The 21,949-nt window shown below is 51.2% G+C and overlaps 2 protein-coding genes across 4 annotated transcripts in view; one reads left to right on the top strand and one right to left on the bottom strand.

Moving 5' to 3' along the window:
* Positions 1-16,013, top strand: part of Znf385c (zinc finger protein 385C) — a 49,079-nt gene extending 33,066 nt beyond the window's left edge. The window contains exons 3-9 of one of the 2 annotated variants that reach the window (XM_057775554.1): positions 6,830-6,978; positions 9,683-9,793; positions 11,537-11,702; positions 13,122-13,418; positions 13,818-14,014; positions 14,257-14,352; positions 14,840-16,013. In XM_057775554.1, the coding sequence (XP_057631537.1) occupies positions 6,830-6,978; positions 9,683-9,793; positions 11,537-11,702; positions 13,122-13,418; positions 13,818-14,014; positions 14,257-14,352; positions 14,840-15,076 (1,253 nt within the window). In that variant the 3' untranslated portion in view covers positions 15,077-16,013. Of the gene's footprint in view, positions 1-6,829; positions 6,979-9,682; positions 9,794-11,536; positions 11,703-13,121; positions 13,419-13,817; positions 14,015-14,256; positions 14,368-14,839 lie in introns of both variants that reach the window. The other variant, XM_057775552.1, reaches the window with a different exon arrangement.
* Positions 16,014-16,102: 89 nt separating this feature from the next.
* Nkiras2 (NFKB inhibitor interacting Ras like 2) lies at positions 16,103-20,284 on the bottom strand. Of its 2 annotated transcripts, XM_057775065.1 has the most exons (5): positions 20,162-20,284; positions 19,019-19,126; positions 18,508-18,581; positions 18,340-18,410; positions 17,616-17,670 (listed from the first exon to the last, which is right to left on the bottom strand). In XM_057775065.1, exons 2-5 carry the CDS (start codon positions 19,110-19,112, stop codon positions 17,616-17,618), a joined length of 294 nt encoding a protein of 97 aa, XP_057631048.1. In that variant the 5' UTR covers positions 19,113-19,126; positions 20,162-20,284. The 2 variants fall into 2 exon arrangements, with proteins under 2 accessions (XP_057631047.1, XP_057631048.1); XM_057775064.1 differs by having other exon boundaries at positions 16,103-17,670; positions 18,340-18,581.
* Between the last annotated feature and the right edge of the window lie 1,665 nt (positions 20,285-21,949).

Here is a 21,949-nt window from a genome sequence, read left to right as displayed (position 1 = left end):
CTGAGCTAAGGATTCCTTATAGGAAATCTTCCCTTCCTCTCCTTAAGGGCCAAGGGAGGGGAGGCACTGGATGGGGCTAAAGAACTGTTACCTCCTCTGTGGAGAGACAGAGAAGACAAGATGGGGCAGGAAGCGCCTAGCTGAGAGGCAGTCTCTACACCAAGGTCAGACCAGTGCCCTCCCACCCTTCTTTACCTGTGTCCCTGCACCCTACCTGTCTCCCCACACCGGGTCTTACCTGGTCTTTTGTTTTCTTTCTCTCCCCCACTGCCCACCCCAGCTCCCACAAACTCTTGCCGCAGCCCAGGCTGGGTTTGAACTTACTCTGTAGCCTAGGATGGATTTAAATTCACCATCCTGTCTCAACCTGGAAAGCTCCTCCAGGGACAAAGGTCTGGAGGTAGGGGGTTTAAGGGGGGCATAGTGGGGTTCTCTAGCTACTGGATTTGGAGTTGCTCTAGCTTGGCCAGAGTCTAAAGGAAGCATCAGCACACTCTAAACATCCTGGAAGTGAGAGAGAAGGTTCTGGTGAATGTGAGGAGGAACCCTTGACCTGGCAGTACCTAGTATCCTGCTGGGGAGTGGCATGGGCAAGCATTGGGTCTCAGTTCAATCTGCCCCCCACCTCTGTTGCCACTCATCAGCTCCACCCCATCTTTGACCCTCTCTCTGGATTTCCATTTTTCTTTGCAGATTAAAAAAATTATGAGCACGTATCCATTCTGCATACTAAGGGGTTTCATTGTGACATTTTCATGCTTGCTGTGTGCTGGTTCTTTCCCCACCACTCTCTAGTCCACTCCTGCCCCCCTTCCACTTCCTCATTCTGTTGTTCTTTTCTTTCTTGGCGAGTCAATGAGTTTCATTAAGGTTGCTTGCTGGAGCATGCATACAGGAGAGGTTATTTACAGGCCTGTGGGTGCCTTACCCATGCTATACCACCAGAGAAAATGCCTCTCCCTGCCCGAGGAAGCACTAACCACTTGTAGACCCCCAGGGAGGTGGAGGGCCTCATGAGCCCCTCCTGAATTTTTGTTTTATATGTAATAGAAATATCATCATTATTTTTATGTGTGCATGCATGTGTACATATGCGTACTTCTGGGAGGTCTCTGCCTCTGCCCTGCGGCTGGGAGTGAAATGAGAGGGTAAGGAGATTGTTGGGTCACATGATCACGTGAGAGTCAGATGCATCTGGTTTTCTAAGGACTTGTGTGCACGCGCTTGTCCTGGGTATCTATCTCAGGGTGTTTGCGTCTTTCTTTGCCAAGGCGCGTGCCACTCAGCTTATGCTTATGGCTTCTGGTGGTCCAGAGACGTCTCTAAGGGTCAGTGTCCACTGATCTGTTGATCATGCCCATCCGTGTGTATGTGCAGGCTCACGCTGGGTCCCTGAGGGGATGTGCGTCGCTGCATGAGCATCATGTTTTGTTGGACATGGCTTCACCGTGGGGAGATGTATGTGCCTCTGGGCCTGGCATCTGTGTCTAGCACTATCCATGTGGGTGCCTGCGGATCTCAGGGTGGGCATCGATCTTTTCCAATTATGGTACAACTGCAAAACGTGGTTTCCTTGGGTCCTGTCTGTTGAGTGGCGGCCAGGGTGATGTTTTTTCACAAGATGCCTGCTCTCCTGCCCCTGAATTCTAACGAAACATCCCCGGGGTCTAAGGACAGCTGTCTAGACAGTGTCAGTTTGGCCTTCAGCTTCCCAGGTTCGACACACAGTCTTTGGTTGAAAAGACCTTAGTGTTTCACTTTGGTGTGCTCATCTTGCTGCAGGATAGGGTGGGGACACTCAGGTTCTAGGAATTATGGGAAGGATCTGTCACCTGATCTTGATCTTGCATTTGTCTCCCATTCTCACATCTTGTGGGTGGTGGGAAGGATAAAATATTGGAATTGCAGATTGTTGGGAAGAAAAGATGAGGGAGGAGGCCATTTTAACCCTCTAGCAGGTGCCCAAGTCAAACTGCTACCCGTGTGTGCTTGAGCAGGTGCATGCACGGGCAAAAACACACACACAGTCACACACACACACACATAGAGCTTGCTTTTTAAAATTCTTTTTCTCAAGATTTTGTGACACTTGTTTAGAAGTCAGCTGCTATTGCCCTATCTGGGGTTCACACATGAAGAAGTTATTGGCCTGGGGATGTGCCTCAGCTTGTAGAGTGCTTGCCTAACATGCAGGGACCCCTGGTTTTGAGCTCCAGCATGCACAGGGCTGGATGTGGTGGACACACCTGTAATCAGGGGCTGGAAGTAGGTGAATAAGTTGTTCAAAGTCTTTTTTTTTTTTTTTTTTTGTAGCGTGTTTGAGATCAGCCTGGTCTACACATGAGACCCTGTCTCAAAGAGAGAAAAAGAAAAGAGAAGCTGTTTGTCTTTCCTGCCCTTGGGGAACACACAGGAGGGAAGACAGGGAGCGAAATGATGTGAAGTAACAGAACCAGAACCCCAGAACCGTGGATGGGGTGGGCTGGAGGGAACAAGCAGGGGCAGTGATGGAAAAGGCGGGACTTCCTGGCTGAAAACATTCAGTTGCAGATACACAGAGAATTCCTGCCCACAGGGAATTGGCTCAGACAGGAGGCCAGATGCCAGCCCAGCTGTGGAGATCAGAGTAGCAGAGGGGCTGTCTGAGATATCTCAAGGGGTGATGGGAGAGCTAATCAAGGAGAGAAGACTGGGAATTCTAGGCTCAGGGGAAAGTTACAGGGGATGAGGGTACCTAGAGTGTTTGGGGACCTGGGTTCAGTCTCCAGAGAGACAGAGATGGAGAGAGAGAGAGAGAGAGAGAGAGAGAGAGAGAGAGAGAGAGAGAGAGAGAGAACAGACAGGAGTGCTAAAACTACAGGCCCCTTCGGAGGCTGGGGAAGTCTTGGCTCTTGGCAAGGTGTTTGACTTAAGCAGTAAGGTCCCACTGAAGAGGCAAAAGCAAGGGAGTCCCACATCTGGATCAGTGTGAGCTGGCTGCTCTCCGGCTGTAGGGTAACAGTGCAGAATCAGAAGCTCCTTCAGTGACCAGTGCAAGAAGGTGAGAGCCGGGCCTGGGCCTAGCAGGGCTGCTGGAGCGAGAGGCGAGGCAGCTTGCCCTTTGCAGTGTGGCCTGTGGCAGCAGGAAGAGGAGAGTTCGGACTGTACCTCCACTGCCCGCTGCTTGAGAAACTTTAGGGTGTGACTTAGTCCCTAGTCTCAGTTCCCCTACCCACAGACAGTAATAATCTTGGTCTCCTTGGGGAATCATGTAGGCTCCTAACCCAGGGCCTGGCTCAGTTTCCACTGACTGGATAAGCTGTAGTTGCTACTGTAGTGGTACTGTTATTTCACAGGAGAGGACAAATATCACATCTCTACGAGGTACAGCTGGCATGTCTGATCCAACCGGACAAGACCTTCTGATCTCAGAGCCGCATCTCGGTCTCACGTCTATGGGAAGGTAGAGGCAACCAGCTGGTTGTACTCTGTCTGCAGCCCAACCCACAGTCTGTCCTCACTCTGCTGCCTGTTCCTAGGCTGCTTTTCCCAGGACCACACGCCAGTATTCATACGTGTGAGCCAGCCCCTGTGTGTGTGCGTGTAGGGACAGATGTCCCAGGGAAAAAGCAGATGGCCTAGGGATGCTTGGCTCCACATTGACTTCCTTCTGATCATACAGGTGTCTATGGACTTTGAGGACAACATCCTGTGGGTTAGGAATCAGTCTGTGCTGTAGCCCTGGCTCAGCTACAAAACACTCAGGAGCCCTGAGAATCACATCTGTCTTTGGGATTCAGTTTGGGCTAAAAAGTCTCTACTGTGTTCTGAGATGCCTCAGCAGTCATAGCCAATCAGTCCCTTCCTTGTCCTGGATGGAGGGAGGCCTTAGAGGGAGATGGGTTCCCTTACCTCTTCCGACTGTGGCTCACCGCTAACTCTCCACACTCTCCATCCTTGTGGACAGAGTAGTCTCTATCCCCACCCCCAACATCTCTCCCTTGCTTCTTTCATCTCCAGTCTCCGATGGCAACGCTGGAATAAACTTTCCATGCTAAGTTGGATGGGTGGTCCCCCTTGGCTTGGTGGGTTGTCTCTCACTCGCCAGCTTCTCTGTCTAGGGAGTTGCTGTGTGGGCAAGTGAAGCAGGGGACCATGAGCATTTAAGGGGGTCCTAGGTCCTCCGCCCTGAGAGCAGGCATGGTGCCCCCTGGGAAGAAGCCCACTGGAGAGGCCTCCAACTCAGGACTTCAATGAGCGGTGGGAGGAGGAGTTTCCCTGATCGGACTCTACCTGTGAGCGGAAGCTGGTGCTCCCTCTAGAGTGTCGCCAGGCCCTGGTGTGCAACGAGCATGCCAAAACTGGGAATGCCGTCACGGTGGGCACTGACACTTCCAGCACCGTGCCCCGCTGCCTCATGTCACCTCAGGAGCTCACCCCCAGACGCTGGCAGACAGTCAGGGTTCAGCCTACTCTGGAAGGCCCTACTGAAGGCAGAGGGACCTATCCCAGCTTGACAACCACTCCGCCACTGGGGCCATCAAGATGGAGGCCGACCTGGCCAAAGGGGCTGTGCCAACCACTGTGAACTACATGGCCAAAGAGGATGTGCCTGTTGACCCATGTTCTGCCCTGCTCGAGCTGCAGAGGCTCAACCTGTGTCAGGCACTGCTGGGCCCAGAGCATGGCAAACACTACAGCCCCAGGAGGGCGAGGGATATGCAGGTGGGTGGCAGCCAGAGGTAAGGGGAAGGCTAAGCAGGAGGGAAGCATTGAGCCTCCCGGGAAAGCTCCAGTATGCCAGGCCCCTGGGTAGAAACCAACACACTTCATTCATACCTCCACTATGTCAAACCTTCACCAAGGACTGCCTACGTGCCTGGCACTGCGCCAGCCACCTTGAGTACAACCGTGAAGAAGCCAGACCTGGCACCTGTCGTTGGGTGAATGCAGTCACACTTCCCACTCCCTGGGACAGAGGTTGTAAACTGGTGATAAAAATTCAGCTGGGCATAGTGGCACATGTCTTTAATCCCAGTGCTTGGGAGGCAGAGGCAGGAAGGATCTGGGACTAAAGGCGTGCGCCACCACTGCCCAGTATGAGAGTTTGATTTTGCACTGGCTGTAGAGTACTTAGAAAGCAGATGGAGGAAGCCAGGCGGTGGTGGCGCACGCCTTTAATCCCAGCACTCGGGAGGCAGAGGCAGGCGGATCTCTGTGAGTTCGAGATCAGCCTGGTCTACAGAGCTAGTTCCAGGGCAGGCTCCAAAGCCACAGAGAAACCCTGTCTCGAAAAACCAAAAAAAAAAAAAAAAAGAAAGCAGATGGAGGGTGGGACTTCGGGAGTGGCCTCCCTTCCCCTTAGCCAGCAGAGGGTGGAAATCGAAGCGATCGCAGATACAACTTTACCCACACACACTACACTCAAGCTGACCTACTAACCACTCTGTCTCCTGCTCTTCACCAAACCAGATCCCTGGTCAGTGAGGGAAGAGGAGCTTGGGCAAGTGGTAGAGGTGCTAGGTAGGGCCTGGACAGTTCCAGTCCCATCTGGCCTTTCAGAGTTTGCTTGTCCTCCTTTGAACCCTCCCCTCGGGTTTTGGTTGGAGGGAAGAAGGTTGGGCTTTAGGAACTGGGGGAACAGAGGTGAGCAACGGCTTCCAGAGAATTTCCTCGCCCATTGCTTCGCAGTGTCTCTTTTCCTAAGAGATTGTAAACCAGAGGACAGTGTTTGTTTCTGTCCATAGCACAGTGCTAGCTGTGCACAGACTAATAGGCCAAGTGCACAGTGAATTCCAGGGAGGTAGTGGTACCCTCTGTCCCTCTCCCTCTCCCATCTGCTGTCTGCCTGCTTTTCTGTACATGACTGTGTTTATAGGCATACATCTACAGATGCTAAACAAACCAGTCTTTTGTTTCAGAGGGTTAACACCCAAGAATTGAAAAGGACTTCTTTTGGTTTTGCAATTACAGGGCTCAAGAAAGTCTCCAATAACTTGGATTGATATCTTTTTTTTTTTCTTCCCTTCCTTAAAATCTGATTTGTCAGTTCCAAGCCCTTTCTTGTCTTTGCTTTACACTGTTAAGAGCAAAGACTACAAAACCACAGTGTTGTTCCTGGGCGTACTGAGGACTGATTTGGGGTCTCACCAGAACTGGAGACCCAAACCTTCAGAATACTGTGGGTTTCTTTCTTTTTAAATTTGTGGGAGTTCTTAGATTTATTTTGTATGAGTGCTTTGCCTGCATATGTGTATGGGCGCCATGTGTGTGCCTGGAGCCTGCAGAGGTCAGAAGCAGGCATGGGTCTGCTGGAACTGGAGTTACAGTTGTGAGCTGCCATGTGGGTGCTGAGAATCAAACCCAGGTCCTGTAGAATGGCCAGTGCTCTTAACCACTGCGCCATCTCTCCAGCCCCGTGCCATGGGTTTGTTCTCATCCCTTCCGTGAGTGGTGTGGAGCCTGAAGTGAGATGGGGGACAATCGGTGAGAGGAGAGGGGGCTGGCCTTTCCCTAGACTCCCTGAGTTTGGTGCTTTGGGATAAAGTATGACATACTGTCACCATGGTGGTGTGTGTGTGTCAACCCTGACTCCTCTGACCCCTCTCTTGGCTGAACTCCCTTTGGGTGTCTATTTGGGTCACTGTACTGACCTGTCTGTGAAAGAGGGTCACTCTTCTGCCTAGGACACTTGAGCTGTAGACTCCGTGACTCTGGTTCGGCTGGAGCAGTCATAAAGAGGGAGCCAGGACTTCCTGTCCTGGCTATAAAAGCTTTTCATTCTGGCAGCAGAGGTGGGAGAGAGCTTTCTAGCTTCTCATTTCAGACCCTGCCCTTCTTCCTCCTGCAGCAGGCCCAGCCTCCAGCACCCCCAGCCCCCTGCTGGCCTCCCTGACCCTGCCCACCAGGCCTCTGCAAACCCCGTTGGACTTCAAGCACTTGCTCGCCTTCCACATCAATGGCACCACCCCGCTCAGTCTCTTCCCCAACTTCAGCACGGTAGGGGCTGGGCAGAAGGGTGGGGACATAAGCAGGGAGGGGGACAAGGAAAGTGATTCAGGCCCTAGGTGCTGCCAAATAGGACCCGGAACCCAGCTGTCTCCTGGCTAGAGATGAAGACAATGTCGTTCCTACCCCACCATCACAATTGTCCAGAGATGATTTTTTTGAGGGGGGAGATGATCCAGGTGTGTCTGTGTGCACTTGGGTTGTGGCTTTGATTTTCGGGTTAAAGATTATTTTATTATTTCTCTATGTGGTTATGTGTTTGAATCACTGTATGTTCACATGTGTGGGTTCACATGCCTGTGCATGCACAGCAGCCAGAAGAGGTCATTGTATGTCCTCTATGACCTCTCCCTGAACCTGGAGCTCCTGTTTTCTCAGCAAGACTGAAGATCAGCTAAGCACCAGCAATCCTCCTGCCTCTATCCCCATTGGAGCTGCGATTACAAATTTCCTAGGGCACCTGGTTGTCTGTGTGGGTCCTGGGATTCGAACTCCAGTCCTCAAGATTGCACAAGCAAGTGCTTTGAACTGCTGAGCTATCACTCCAGACCTAATGTCTTTGTGTTGGAGTTTGTGTTTCTGGAGGTCTGTGTGTGTTATCAGTGGGTGCAAATTTGTGTATTGTTTGTAAAGACTTTTGTGTGTGTGTCGAGGGGATTGCATGTAATATGTGTGCATGTGAATCTGAGGGGTTTGGATATCTTTATACCTTCTCTAATGTGCTTGCCATGTATGTGTTTTAGGTGACTGAGAGCCCATTCATGGTTGTATAGTATCTGTGTGTCTGAGACCATCTTTCTGCTTGTCTGTGAATCTGTAAGGGCCTTCAAGCTTATGTGCTTGGTGTCTGTATATTTCTCTGCATGCACTCAGGTGTGTGTGTGTGTGTGCGCATGCGTGCAATCGTGTATAAGTGTGTAGGACAAATGTTAGGAGTACTCCATGAGGTTTGAGGAGCAGCACACCTTTTAATTCTGAAAATCAGATGCAATCATGGATGAACTCCATGCCATCCTCAGGAAACTGTCACATGCCCTCCCAGTAACCTGAAGGAGTCTCCCTCTTTTTGTCACCTCCAGGTTTGAACAGACGTCCTGAGGAGTATGAGACACTCAGGCATGGGCCTAGGGGCTTGGGCCCCTACTGTGGCTTACAGATCTATTCACTGTGCAAAGGTGTAGTCTCTCAAAGACAGATGCAGAGACCACCCACTAAGGTCCTGATGCTGGGTCTGCTCTACCTTGGGCACTGTCCAGGCTGGAACCTCTGATTTCTGAGCAATTGCTGGAGCATGTTCTCCCCTCTGCTGCTGGTTTCTTCCCGTGGGAAGGTTTGGAAAGTTCCTTTTGACTGACCCAGACACCTTCTGGTTTGAATCCAATAACCCATGCCCCTAAAGCACAACATGGTGGCACTACCTTCAATGCCAGCACTCTGGAGAGTAAGGCAGAAGGAACAACCTGGGCTACACCAGCGAGTTTAAAGGCCAGCCTGAGCTATGTAGTGAGACTCTGTTTCAAAAACAAAACAAAATAAAACAACACCCCCAAAACTTAGGCCTCTGAGAAAAGACATAGAAACTGAGATTTTTGTTTGTTTGTTTGTTTTGTTTTGTTTTTCAAGACAGGGTTTCTCTGTGGTTTTGGAACCTGTCCTGGAACTAGTTTTTGTAGACCAGGCTGGTCTCGAACTCACAGAGATCCGCCTGCCTCTGCCTCCCGAGTGCTGGGATTAAAGGTGTGCGCCACCACTGCCCGGCAGAAACTGAGATGTTGAAGCGGCTTGGAACATATCTCAGCTGGTAGAGTGCTTGCCTGGCAGGAGCAAAGCTCTGAGCTTGATTCTCAGCCCACACAAATCAAGTGGCACAGGCCTTTAATCCCAGCACTTGGGAGGTAAAGGTAGGAGGGACTATTTAAGGTCATCCTCAGCTACAAAGTGAGTTCAAGACTAGCCTAGAGTACTTGAAACTCTATCTCAAAAGGAAAACAGAAAAGAAAGAAAGAAAAATTGCATGATGTCGCATACCTATAATGCCAACACTTGGAAGCAGGGGCAGGAAGACAGGGCGTCCAAAGCCAATAAATAAATAAATAAGAAAGAGAACAAAAAAAAAAAGAATATACAAAATTTACAATTAGGAAAAGTAAGAAAACACTCAAGTTCCTATCCAAAGGAACAATCCTGGAACAATCCTGCTACTTGGGGGGCCTCAGGCCTCCCTGTGCTGTCTGTCCTGCGTGGCCACTCACCTCCCTGGCCATGACTTTCATCCTCCTTAGCAGACATCAGACTCTGGGACAGTGGCAGAGCTAGTGAGGTAGGGTTTCTTGCCCCCACCAGCAGGTTCAGACACAAAAACTGGGTTGGAATGAAGGAAATCCCACCAAAAGAATCCTTGTCCCTTCCCTACTATAGTCTGTGATCACTCTTTGTCCCGATGCTGTGCCCCTTTAAAAAGAGAAGCCAAAACCCAAAAACTAAGACCAGAAGGGCAGCAAGAGACGTCAAGGTGATCTCGTGAGAGTCAGGCCATGACTCTAGGCATTCAGGTCACCCTTGGCCATCCCCCTTGCCTCCTGACAGATCTGGAGTACAGCCACAGGGCAGGAGAGGTCTGGTAGACTGAGCACATTTGGAAATGCACCGTTCCGGAGCATGCAGGAGGAACTTGCCCTTTTGTTCCCCCTCACAGATGGACCCAGTCCAGAAAGCTGTCATCAGTCACACATTTGGGGTCCCCTCCCCTCTGAAGAAGAAGCTGTTCATCTCCTGTAACATCTGTCACCTGAGGTTCAACTCAGCGGTGAGAGGGAGTCATGGAAACGGAGGTTGGAGGGAGCTGGGTCTCTTCAGGCTGCTGGAGAGGGATTGTGCTCTGATACCCCATCCTCTGCTGACTCCACCCTTTCTCAGACCCCTCCTGCCCACATGTAGCCTGCTGGGATTCCATTTACCTCCCCTCTGCTTTGCACCCACCTTTTGGATGTCACAGGGGCCATAGTGTGAGTTTCTCGTCTTGACCTGAGATGTTTATAGCATGTATTCTCCCCAGTGTCTTTTGTGGGGAGGTGGTGGAACTTACTATAGAAACCAGGCTAGCCTTGAACTCACGAGACCCACCTGCCACTGCCTCCCTGCTGGGATGAAAGGTGCACACCACCATACCCCCAGCGTCAGTGAGTTTTGTTTTTGTTGAGACAGCCTCACTATGTGGCTGTCCTAGAACTCGCTCTGTAGAACAGGTTAGCCTCGAACTCATAGAGATCCACCTGCCTCTGCCTCCCTAGTGCTGGGATTAAAGATGTACATGCCTATACTTCGTCATCTTAATGGACTCCCATGATGCCTCTGTGAGAGGTACAGAGGCACAGTTACCATCTCCACTTTTCTGAGGAGGACACAGTCTCAGAGTGGATAAATAGTTTGCCTGAAGACACAACTGGGAAATAGCATTGCTAGGATTTGAACCCAGTCCTGACTGACCCTGAGGTCTGCATACTCCTCCCATAGCCTATCCTGGGGGAGAGGAGGATCTTTACTGTGGGACTTGGGTTAGTTGTCAAAACCACTGTGGACTGTAGCCAAAGAGTTCAAGGAAGGGCAGTGGAGGCTTGTCTTTCCCACCTTTGGGAGACAGGAGTTGAGAAGCCACAAGTAGAGACTCCTAGTGAAGTAGAAAGGATGCCAATAGTCCAGCTGTGGTGTTTTCTCCAGATGCTTAGGTCACCTCATTCCATAAAAAGTAGGCAAAGAGAATTGCTGGAAGGAACATGTCTCCATACCTTGGCCCTGGCAGAATGGCTGGGCCAATTGCAAATGTTCAATTTCAAAAAATATCAAAGGAATGAATGTTTTTGGAGTACATAAGCCCAAAATATGAGTACTGCTGTGCTTTCCATATGTGTACCCCTTAACATTCAGGAGCCCCGACTTTATAAACTAGACTAGTAGTTCATATCCCATTTAGCTTAAAGCTTAAAGCCGGACACAGTGGTACACACCTGTGATGCCAGTGCTTGGGAGGCTGAGGCAGAAGGATTGTGAGTTAAAGCGAGCCTGACCACACAATAAATAGTTCACTTCCAGAATATTCTGTACATATAGGCAGACACTAAGGGAATCACGTGGTGAATGTCTCTGGGCTCAACCCTTTCTGGACGTGGGAACACACAGTAGAAGCAAACAGGGCCAGAGATGTGGCCTAGTGGAAGGTGGAGGGCATTGCCTAGTACCCAAGAAACTGTGTTCAGTTCAGAACACACACACACACACACACACACACTGGGTGAGAAAGTTCAGTGAGGTGCTGTGACCTATCTAAAGAAGCATAGCTTACAAATGGCCAAGTTTGCTCTGAAGGCAGAGGCCGCCTGCACTGGAGCACCTGTGAGGACACACTCGCTAAACCTCCGGACCAGATGCATGCGGCCATGACGGTGACATTGACTTCACCTGCTGTGCCCAAGCTTTGTGCCCCTTTAACCCTATATCCCTCTGTTTAACCTCATTCCTGAATGAGGTATGTGACCTCCCCTCCCTTTTCCAGAACCAGGCTGAAGCTCATTACAAGGGTCACAGACATGCCAGAAAACTCAAGGCTGTCGAAGCTGCCAAGAGCAAGCAGAGACCTCGAAACCTGACCCCAAATGGGACAGTGGCATCTTCAGCCTCACCTCCAGCCAGTGGAGGCCCCGGAAGCCCGCAGAGCAAAGGTCAGTCCTGAACCCAAGTCCCCACATTGAGGCTAGCTTCTGACAGTGGCTTACGTGGCTGGCTCGTCATCATCCTTTTTTCTCTTTGTAAAACTTGGGCTGTCTTTGCTGTTGTTAATGTGTTGTTTTGCTTTGTGTGTGTACATGCATGTGTCTCTGTATGTGTGGGTGCCCATGGACCATAGAAGCTAAAAGACCGTATAAGATCTCCTGGAGCTGGAGTAAAATGGTTGTGAGGGGCCTCATGTGGGTGCTAGGAACCAAATTCCAGCTGCTGCAGGAGTCGTTCTTCTGACTGCTGAGCCATCTCTCCAGCCTTTCACCATCTTTCTGGCTGGGAAATTATTGTATGTATAACTGCACAGGCAGACACCTACTGTTCCCTGACGTTCCTCAGGCTCAATCTGGATCAGGTAACAAGCTGCCAAGCACTCCTAGCCTGAACTAGGATCCTTTCCAACTATTACCTGTGTTAGTTCCCTAAGTCTGACAGAACACATGGCTACGAAGTAGGTGGCCAAAACAGTAGGAGCATATATTCTCCACAATCCAGAGCTCAGCAGTCTGCAATCAAATATGGATACTTTTGTTGTTTGGGTTTTTTTTTTTCCCTGGGTGCCAGAGGGAGAAGCCCGCGTTTCTCGCCTGATGGGCACCACTGTCTTCCACACTCCTTATATACCAAAGAAGGAGAGTTCTGGGTCTGCTGGGCTGTGCATTGAGTCCAAGGCTAGGTTAGGTTGCATAAGACCCTGTCTCCGAAAAATAAAGGACAGGGGGCTGGCTGTGTAGCTCAGTGGGTAGAGTGTTTACATAGCACATGGGAAATCCTGGGTTTGATCCCAGCACCAACATTAAACCAGGCATAGTGGCACAAATCCATGATCACAGTACTCGGGAGGTGAAGGCAGGAGGATTAGAAGTTCAAGGGCATCCTCAGCTACATATTGAGTTCATGACCAGCCAGAGATACATGAGACCTGACCAAATAAAAACAAAACCAAAAAATGCCAACACTGATTTGTGCATGAGTTTACATGTAGTAGCTGTTTGTTTTCACTGCTGTGTTACTGGACTGCATGTATATACCACCATTCTCCTGTGTGATGGACTCACAATCTCCACGTTGATACTATTATGAGTGATAGTTTATAAACACTCTAGCACACTTTCTGGTGACTTCTGCTTACTTAATACCGAGGCGCTAGAATGTCAAGGCATCCTGCTCCTTCCAGTTTGATGATTTTTATATGGGGAAACTGAGGCCCACGTTTGCCTAGAGAGATGGTGGCGAGGTGAGCCTAGAATTGAGTGCTGGCTTTCCTTTCGGCAGGAAGCCTCCCACCCTCCCACACCATCTCCACCACGGTGCTGAGCCTCGGGGGCCGGAATCTCCCCATATGTCCCATCTCCTTGCAGATTCTGCATCTCCTCCTCACGGCCCTTCACTTCAGCTACCTCCGACCTCAGACACATCAGTCAGAGAGCCGGCCCACTCAGACCTCTTGGATGCCGCTGCTTCCTCTTCCTCTTCTTCCTCTTCCTGCCCACCCTGCTCCCCGGATCCTGGCACGGAAGCACCAGGGCCTGAGCCAGCAGAAGTGGCTGTGGGGAGTGGGGTGAATGGGGAAGGCAGGAGCGAAAAGGGGTGCCTCTACTGCCCGACTTGTAAAGTGACAGTGAACTCGGCCTCACAGCTTCAGGCTCACAACACAGGTCAGTGCTTCCCAGGACCCATGGCATCCATGGCTGGGTGACAGGAACCCTACCCACTGTTACTACACAGGCATTTCTGGGTCCCTTAATCCCAAGGGAGGGGGCATCTGGAAGAGAAGTCTCAGCAACCAGAACTGAAGATTGTTAAGGACTAGCCGGCTCCATTCTTCTTGGATCAACACAAAAGAAAGGGACTTTAGCTCAGATACCTATAAGGCCTTCTTCCTTGGAGATACCCACAGGAAGCCATAGACAAGCCAGAGATGCTGGGAAGGGAAGCCCACGTGGTTGGGGGGGGGCGTTATATGTAGAGCAAGGTTCGCGAGGGGCAACCAGCTAACCTAGTTTGGTGCTGTGGCCTCCTTTCTGTACTGACAGACTTGTCATCTTTCCTTCCAGGAGCCAAGCACCGATGGATGGTGGAAGGCCACCAAGGGGCTCCCCGAAGGGGCCGGAGCCGTCCTGTGTCCCAGGGAGGGGCTGGACACAAGTCAAAGAGAGTGCTAGGAAATCGTGGGGGCCGGCAGGGACCTAGCCCTCCCTTCCAGTGTGCTCTCTGTCAGCTCCAAGTCAATTCAGAGACCCAACTCAAGCAGGTAGGAGAAGGAAGGCCAGGGTTGGGGGGGCATCAGAACAAGGGACGAAGGGTTGATGCACACTCATGGATGGCTGTGGCAGGGCAAGCTGGTTGCCTAGGGCTGCCCCATCGAGAGAACCCATCGTGTATGTTGGATGTGAGATCTGTGGGTAGAGGAACACTAATAATCTGGGCAACAGAATAATTTTGGGTCCTGTGGCCTTCCTCATCTCACCCCCATCCTGTCTGTCTGTCTGTCAGCACATGAACAGCCGGAGGCACAAAGACCGCCTGGCCGGGAAGTCCCCCAAGCCCTCCAGCCAGCACAGCAAACTGCAGAAACAGGCGGCTTTGGCTGTGAGTGCCCTCAAGGTACCTGTCTCTAGGCAATAGTCTTCTAGGGAGAGTGGGAGGAAGGGCCAGCTGAAAGACTTGGGGTGTGGCAGGAAGGTGTTGACCCTGCAGCTGCCTGGGCAGGGACAGGGTTAGGGTTGGGGTTGGGCTATGACCACAGGAATTTCCTGTGGGTGGGGTGGGCTACGACCATAATATGAGAGGCAAAAGCCAGGGGTGGATGTGCTTATTCTAGGGACCATCTCTTCCTCCCCCTCCCAGTGTCCTGGCTCTGCCTGTCCTGAGGTTGTCCATCTGCTGGGCAGGAAGACAGGTGGCATAACAAGCCCTCTGGAATGGCCGTTTGGGGGTGGGAAGGAGGCGGTTAGACTTGGAACTGCAAAAGTCACATCCCTGAGGCAAAAAAGCTCCTGGATGTAGCCCAGGGAGGGGTGGGCTTCTCTGGTATTGGAGACCCTGTCCATTTCTCTATTTTTTTTTTTTTTTGTAGTCTAAATTGGCCTTGCAGAAGCAACTCACCAAGACACTGGCAGCCCGCTTCCTGCCCAGTCCGCTGCCCACCACAGCTGCTGCCATCTGTGCCCTGCCGGGGCCCTTGGCTCTCCGGCCTGCCGCAACAGCAGCGGCTACCCTCTTCCCAGCTCCTGTCCTGGGCCCAGCTCTGTTCCGTACCCCAGCAGGAGCTGTCCGCACTGCTGCAGGGCCCATCCTTTTCGCTCCCTATTAGTGGTCCCAGGATGGCCACATCCTATCTCTTCCTGGCAGGCACTTGTCTCCACATCCCAGAGACTACCTTTTGCAGTTTTTGGGTTCCCACCCAACCAGGGGTAGCTGCTTCTCACTCAGACTGGGATTTTTCCAGTCCCCCTTTCCTGGGCTAGTCCTGGGCTTCCTGCATCTACGGCTCCATGAATCCCAAAGATCTATGCAAAATCACAGCCCCAGCCACATGGTGCTCTCGTACCCCAACCCCAACCAGACTTACACAGTGCAGACTCCACATCTCAGCCCCCACAAGCCAGCCTCTCCTGCTATGTTCTAGGGCCCTCTGAACAGCCACTGGAGCTAGGGTGTCACACGGGGTGGGTGGGAACCTAACAGCCGTGTTTACCATGGGGTAGTCAGGTGGGGTAGTGCATGCCTATAATCCTGGCATCTGGATCATGAGTTCAGTCAGTTTGGCCCATATAGCTAGATACTGTCTCAAAACAAGCCTGGAGAAAAGAGGCCCCCAAAGTCCTTCAAAAGAAGGTGCTGTGAAAATGGGGCAGAGTTGAGGGGAAGCTCCAGCTCCTCTGTAGGGGTGAGGCTAGAAGGTGAGAGAGGTGTCAGGCTGGACCTGACTATGTAGCCCTGGCTGGTCGGGAACTCTGTAGACCAGGCTGGCAAACTCGAGAGATCCACCTGCCTCTGCCTCAAGTGGCCCTGGCTTTAGCGGAAGTGACCTGTCTTACCACACTGGTCCTTCTTAGCCTTTCGGTGGTTCTGCTGGAGCCCCTCTAAGGAAGGCTCTGGGTCTCCCTTAGCCTAGGGATTCTCCACTCCGGACTGGGGTCCTGTGGAGCTCGGGGCTGGTACACGGTCCTTTATGCCCTCAAGATCCACCTTCATGTTGCCAAAGCCATTGCCACTACCCCACTCACTATGGGACTTCGCCAGTATCTACCTGTATCTTTTTTTTTTTTTTTGGAAAGCTATTTCCAATGGGACAAGAAAAGGGTTCGGGGAGGGAAACTTTTTGATAACAGCAGTTGTGGTTTTATTGTGTCTAACACATTAATAAATGAACTTCAAGCCTGAGCCTGGAGATGCCCTGACTCTCCTTGCCCAGCCCTGGGGAGAAGGGATGGTACAGGAGGTGGTCTGGCTGTAGTGTCTGACTCACGTGAGGTGTGCACATCACAAGCTCGAGGTGGGCACCAGAAGTTGTGGGTTATAAGCTCACTTGATAGATAGCACAAGCCCAGCACACAAGGCCTGTCATCTCCTAGGAAGCTGCTACTGGTTTGCCTGGTTCTGTTCAGGCATCTGAGGTAAGAAGGAAGGGCTGGAGGAGCGGCTTATCCCACCTTCACCAGGGTAGCAGGCATATAAATACAGAGAATATAAATATAAGTCCAGCTACTAGCCAAAAACAACCAGGAGGGATGGACACTAGCCTGATGGGCAGGTCCAGGGACTGTGCTGCTTGTGCCACTGAGCACAGAGTGCACTCCTGCCCCCTGGTGGTTACAAGAGGCGTGTCCAGCCTCCAGGGCTGGTTGGTGTAGCACCTTGAAGAGGGTGAAGCAGGGGCAGACACAGGAGGCCCAAGCCACCGGCTTTAGAAAGTCACAGAGCTGCCAAGGCTCTAAGTGATCATCCAAGCTCCTGTCGCCTCACAGATGAGAAAACTGAAGCCCAGAGAAGAATGGCCTTGCTAGGCCACAGGATGACTGACAGCCCAGTCATCATTCCATACTACCTCAACCAATGAGGGCTCTGCTCCCAGAGCAGGAAGAGGAAGTAAAAGAGCTGGGCGAGGAGTAGAGGTCAAACAGAAAACGCCACTCCCAGGAGCCTGGCTTTTCCCAGCCTTGAACAGGCCAAGGGAAAGGTCAGAGTGAGAGACAGGAGCCAACTCTAAGCCAGCATATATGACAGTGTGCTCACACTACCCGGTCACTTTGCTGAGCCCAGGCTGGTGCTGTATTACTGGCAGGAAATTTAGAGAGTTGAAATCCCTGATAGGAGCCAGACCATGGACTGAGCATTTGGCATGACAGCCCTGCTTCCTGCTCCGGGCAGATGGAAAGGACACTATGCACCATAAGTGTCCAGGTAACAGTGGAGACAATGGGATGTGAGCTGGGGGTGGGTGGGGACTATCATGGAAGGGTCAAGGGGAGGGCCAGCAATCAAGTTCACTTGCACTTCTTGGAGTTAAGAGCGAACAAAAGTGGCATTGGCCTGGGCCGGCCCAGCTTCCTGGCCTAGAAGATTATTCCCTTACTGATTGGAAGAACAGCTTGCTTATGCACGCTTGTGCCCTCAACCCATCCTGGAACGGGGTTGGAAAGGTGAAGAAAGAAGGGCAGCCCTTCAGCCATCCAAGGAGCCGCTGCCCTTGTTCTTGCGGCTGAGGGGGAAGGCAGATTTGCTCTGGGGCTGGGTCATCTTGCTGGCCAGGTAGATGAAAGGCTCCAGGAGGGAGCGGCGGTCAGCCACTGACACCTCCCATAGCTTCACCTTCTCTGACTTGGCCCAGTGCTGGGCCACATCAGGGTCTACACGACGTTGCTCCTGCAGGTCACACTTGTTGCCAAGGACCACGATGGTGACCTGAAGAAGAGAGACAAGAGTGGAGGCTGGTTGGGTGGTGGAGGCGCACGCCTTTAATCCCAGCACTGTGAGTTCAAGGACAGCCTGGTCTTTAGAGAGAGTTCCAGGACAGCACTGTGTATATATATAGACAGTGGTTCAGGCCCAGGAGTAGCAGTCAACTGTTTCTGGCCAACAGCTGGGGAAGATGCAGTTCCCAGAGGCCAACAGTTACAGAATTTTGGAGGACTGGCAAGGGCATGGAGCCACAGGGAAGAAAGATTCGGGGGAGCTTCATGTGTTAAAACTGATCCTATTGGCCGGGCGGTGGTGGCGCACGCCTTTAATCCCAGCACTTGGGAGGCAGAGGCAGGCGGATCTCTGTGAGTTCGAGACCAGCCTGGTCTACAGAGCTAGTTCAAGGACAGACTCCAAAACCACAGAGAAACCCTGTCTCGAAAAACAAAACAAAACAAAACAAACAAAAACTGATCCTATTAAACCACAGAAAAGTGTTTATACTGTCCTAGCCACCTCTTCTGTGGGATGAAGACCTCCAATGACCTTCATGGTCTTCTAGCTCCTAAACTATCCCTTGGCAAATAAGCACATTTGGAATCGTCCCCAAAGCCTACCAAGTACCCACGCCCTCCTACCACTGGGCTCTCAAGAGAAGTCCAGGACAAGTACCTCCTTCTTGTCCTTGGACTTGTCGATTTCCTTCTTGAGCAGCTCGACGCGCTGAAACGACTCTCGGCTGTCTGTGCTGTAGACCAGGACGTAGCCGTCAGTGCAGGAGAAGCAGTGCCTGGGCAACTCGGCCCCATCCCGGAGACCCCGAGTGTCATAGAAACGCACCTGCTCCCGCACCCCTCGGTCTGTCTCAATGGAGCCCACATAGATGTCTTCCTGGGTCTCAATCATCTCAGAACCTGCGTGAAAATGAGACCACAGCCTGGTCAGTGTGGTGAGGCCATCTCAGAGATGATGATAGTGACAACAAAGTGGAGAGTGTGGGGAGCAGACACCACCCACCCACCTCTGACCTATGCACCACGTGGACACACACGGGCATGCAGGTACATTAGGAACGCACACTCCCAAACAGAAGCGCCCTGTGGGGCTTTTTCTAGCTTGGCTTTGGGTTTCTCCCTTCTAGAGTTGTTCAATGATGTAGACCTGGGGAGTACCATGTTTTCCTTTTTCCTCCATTGCTGGGATTCAAACCAGTACTCCGTCAGCCATGCCCGCAGCTCCAGTTTTGAGGGTGTAAAAGCAGCTGGTGTCCTTTCCAGCCTTTGTGTTCGTGTGACCAGATCCCACCAAATTCAACATCTCCTACCAACCTGCCAGCCCCAGCAACACTCACCCACAACATGGTTCCCGTACAGGAGTTGCTCAAGAATTGAAGTTTTGCCTACAGATGCCTGGCCGCACACGACCACCTTGCAGCTCTTCCCCATGCTTAGCGTTCAACCTTGAAGAACAGAAGGAATGTGGTAAGGGAAGATGGAAGGCAGCTAGATAGCAGACTGGGGAAGCTCCAGGGGTTCAGCAGCACCCCAATGTATTTCCATGCCCCACTGAGCAGTCCACTGTTCTGTAATTAACCTACTTGTCCCAGGAGTGGCCAGAATTTGGCACACAGCAGGTGTGGGATTAATGGCACCACAAAGGGAGAGGCCCAGGGAGTGGTTTACAAAAAGCTGGCCAGGTTCTTCCCAGTGCACAGGATGTATAGGGCACCAATTCCTGAAGGGAGTTTCATAAGTGCTCTTGCTCTTTTGCTGGGTTCTGTTTGTGTTTTGCTTTGCGGAGACAGGATCTCATGTAGCCAAAGCTGGCTTACAGCTGATCCTCTGGCCTCTCCCTCTCAAGTGCTGGGAGTACAGGCATGTGCACACCAGACTATTTTTTCTCTTGAACCATGATCCCCATGAAGAAAGAAGCACGGATTAAGATTCGTCTTAAGTCATCTTCTTGAAGATGAGTGTGCAAATATAGAGAATAACTTGCTTTCCTGAATGACTGAGTGAGAATAAATTCTGCCTAACCATCCCGAGTCAAATCCATGGGAGAAAAACAAACAAAAAAACCCACACACATCAGACAAGAAGTGATGGAATCAAAGCCGCTTCAGAAAGGAATTTTACGGCCCTTGGACTGACAGGCACCGAGAGAAAGCTCAGACTTAAAAACTCTCTGAAGAGACTCCAGAGAGAGGTCTCCTATCGAGAAACTTCCAAACACAGGCTCCTGGGAAGATCCAGGGATCTCCCCTCCCTCCCCCTCAGAAAGTAGAGATCCTGCCCCAAAGGGGTCGCAAGCAGAAACCTCTCTAGGAGATTCTCCTGACGCCGATCTCCACCCCATGGTCTGAGAGGCTGCTAGAGGCCGCCGCCACAGACTTCCCCTGAAGGGCACCCCTCAGAAACTATCAGGAGGCAGAGACAGGACAACCAAAGTGAATCAGGGGCAGAGGCCGATCCGACCCCGCCTCTCAGCTCCATACCTCCGGGGTCCCCGCAGCACTCCAGCTGAGGTGCCCCCCGGAGTGGGCAGGACCATGGGAGGGGCAGTTCGACGGTAAGGACGCCCCTCTCCCTCTGGGTGGAAGTACTTGCTCTGGAGCCCCGCCCCCCAACGGCCGGCCTTCAAGACAACTTCCGGCAGCACAAAGCGAGCGCTGGTCCCACAGCGCCCCCAGAGGCCGGCGGAGGAATGCTGGCCAGAATTTACGGTTGTGTGTGGCTTCCAAACTGATGCTTCCAGGCTCTGATACCGAAACGTTCTCTCTAGAGGACAATAATCCGTCATTAATTCTATCATCTATTCGACAAGCTTTTTTCTTTTCTTGGCGGTGCTATGAATATGCAAGACCGCATATACCAAGCAAGTGCTCTTTGAACCTGGAATTTTTTTTTCTTTTTTAAATAAAATTTCTCTATGTAGCCCTGACTGTCCTAGAATTCATGCTATAGACCAGGCTGACCTCGAACTCACAGATATCCCTTTCTGTTTCTGCCTCTCAAGAACTGAGACTAAAGGCGTGCGCCACCACACCTGGCTAAACCTGAAAATTTTTTGAACCTGGAATGGGTCTCACATTTGTATCCCAGCACTTGGAGGATGAAGTGGGGTGATTTTGAGTTCAAAAACAACATAGTCTACACAGCGATCCGGGCTGGAGAGATGGCTCAGCGGTTAAGAGCACTGCCTGCTCTTCCAAAGGTCCTGAGTTCAATTTCCGGCAACCACATGGTGGCTCACAACCATCTGTAATGAGGTCTGGTGCCCTCTTCTGGCCTGCAGGCACATACACTGACAGAATATTGTATACATAATAAATAAATAAATAAATAAATAAATAAATATTTAAAAAAAAGCCCTACTTTGTCTTGTCTGTGCCTTGCATAAGGCCATAGGCAAAGGAAGTTGGGTAGGATGATTGTCTGAAGTTCACTGTCTGGAAGAATTAGACATCTAAAGCAAGGATGATCACACACTATGATGAGTGCTGTCACTGAGGTGGGATGCTATGGGCACGGCAGAAGGTATTTAACTTGTGGGCAACAGATACCAAAGGGAGGAGGCCATGCCCATGTTCAGGTTTCAAGACTGAAGAGAACAGAGAAGTCTAAAGCAGAGGAAAAACAACAAGAACCAGGCCATTTCTGGAGTCACAAATCCCTGAGGGCTCATTATTGGCTGCAGGGAACAGCCAAATAACAAAGACGTGTGGTCGGTCAGAGACTAAACTCACAGTAATAGAAAGCCATTGGTGGATTTATACCAGGGGAATGATATGATCCATCCACTTTTGCAAGGAAGGTCATTCTGTCAGAAGAGCCAAGCCTTGACAGAGATGAGACTGAGGGACAGTTAGGAAACTGGTGTAACCTCTGAGTTTACTCATTGACAAGATTTGGGGCTGAAAAGGAGATTTTGGGATGTATGGCAGGTGAATCAAGAAGTGTTGATAGATTGTAAGTCAAGAGCAACACTAAAGACTTCATGTTTCATAACCCATATTTAATGTGGTAGCCAGTTGAACAGATGAATATACAGCATAAGGAATTCAGGAAAGAATAAAAATTTATCTTTATTTCTGTTGTTGAGAAAAGAGTAGAAGTAGCTTCAATAAATGGGTGAAGGGATTAGGAATGTTGCTCAGTTGATAGGGGACCTGGTGGCATGAAGCCCTGGGTTTGATCTCCAGCACCATATAAAAAACAGGCATGGACGAGCCAGGCAGTGGTGGCGTGCGCCTTTAATTCCAGCACTCAGGAGGCAGGCAGGT

Source organism: Chionomys nivalis, chromosome 7 (assembly GCF_950005125.1).
Source record: "Chionomys nivalis chromosome 7, mChiNiv1.1, whole genome shotgun sequence".
NCBI classification, from domain to species: Eukaryota; Metazoa; Chordata; class Mammalia; order Rodentia; family Cricetidae; genus Chionomys; species Chionomys nivalis.
Note: the sequence above shows the minus strand (reverse complement) of the source record. Positions and strands in the feature narration are given on the sequence as shown.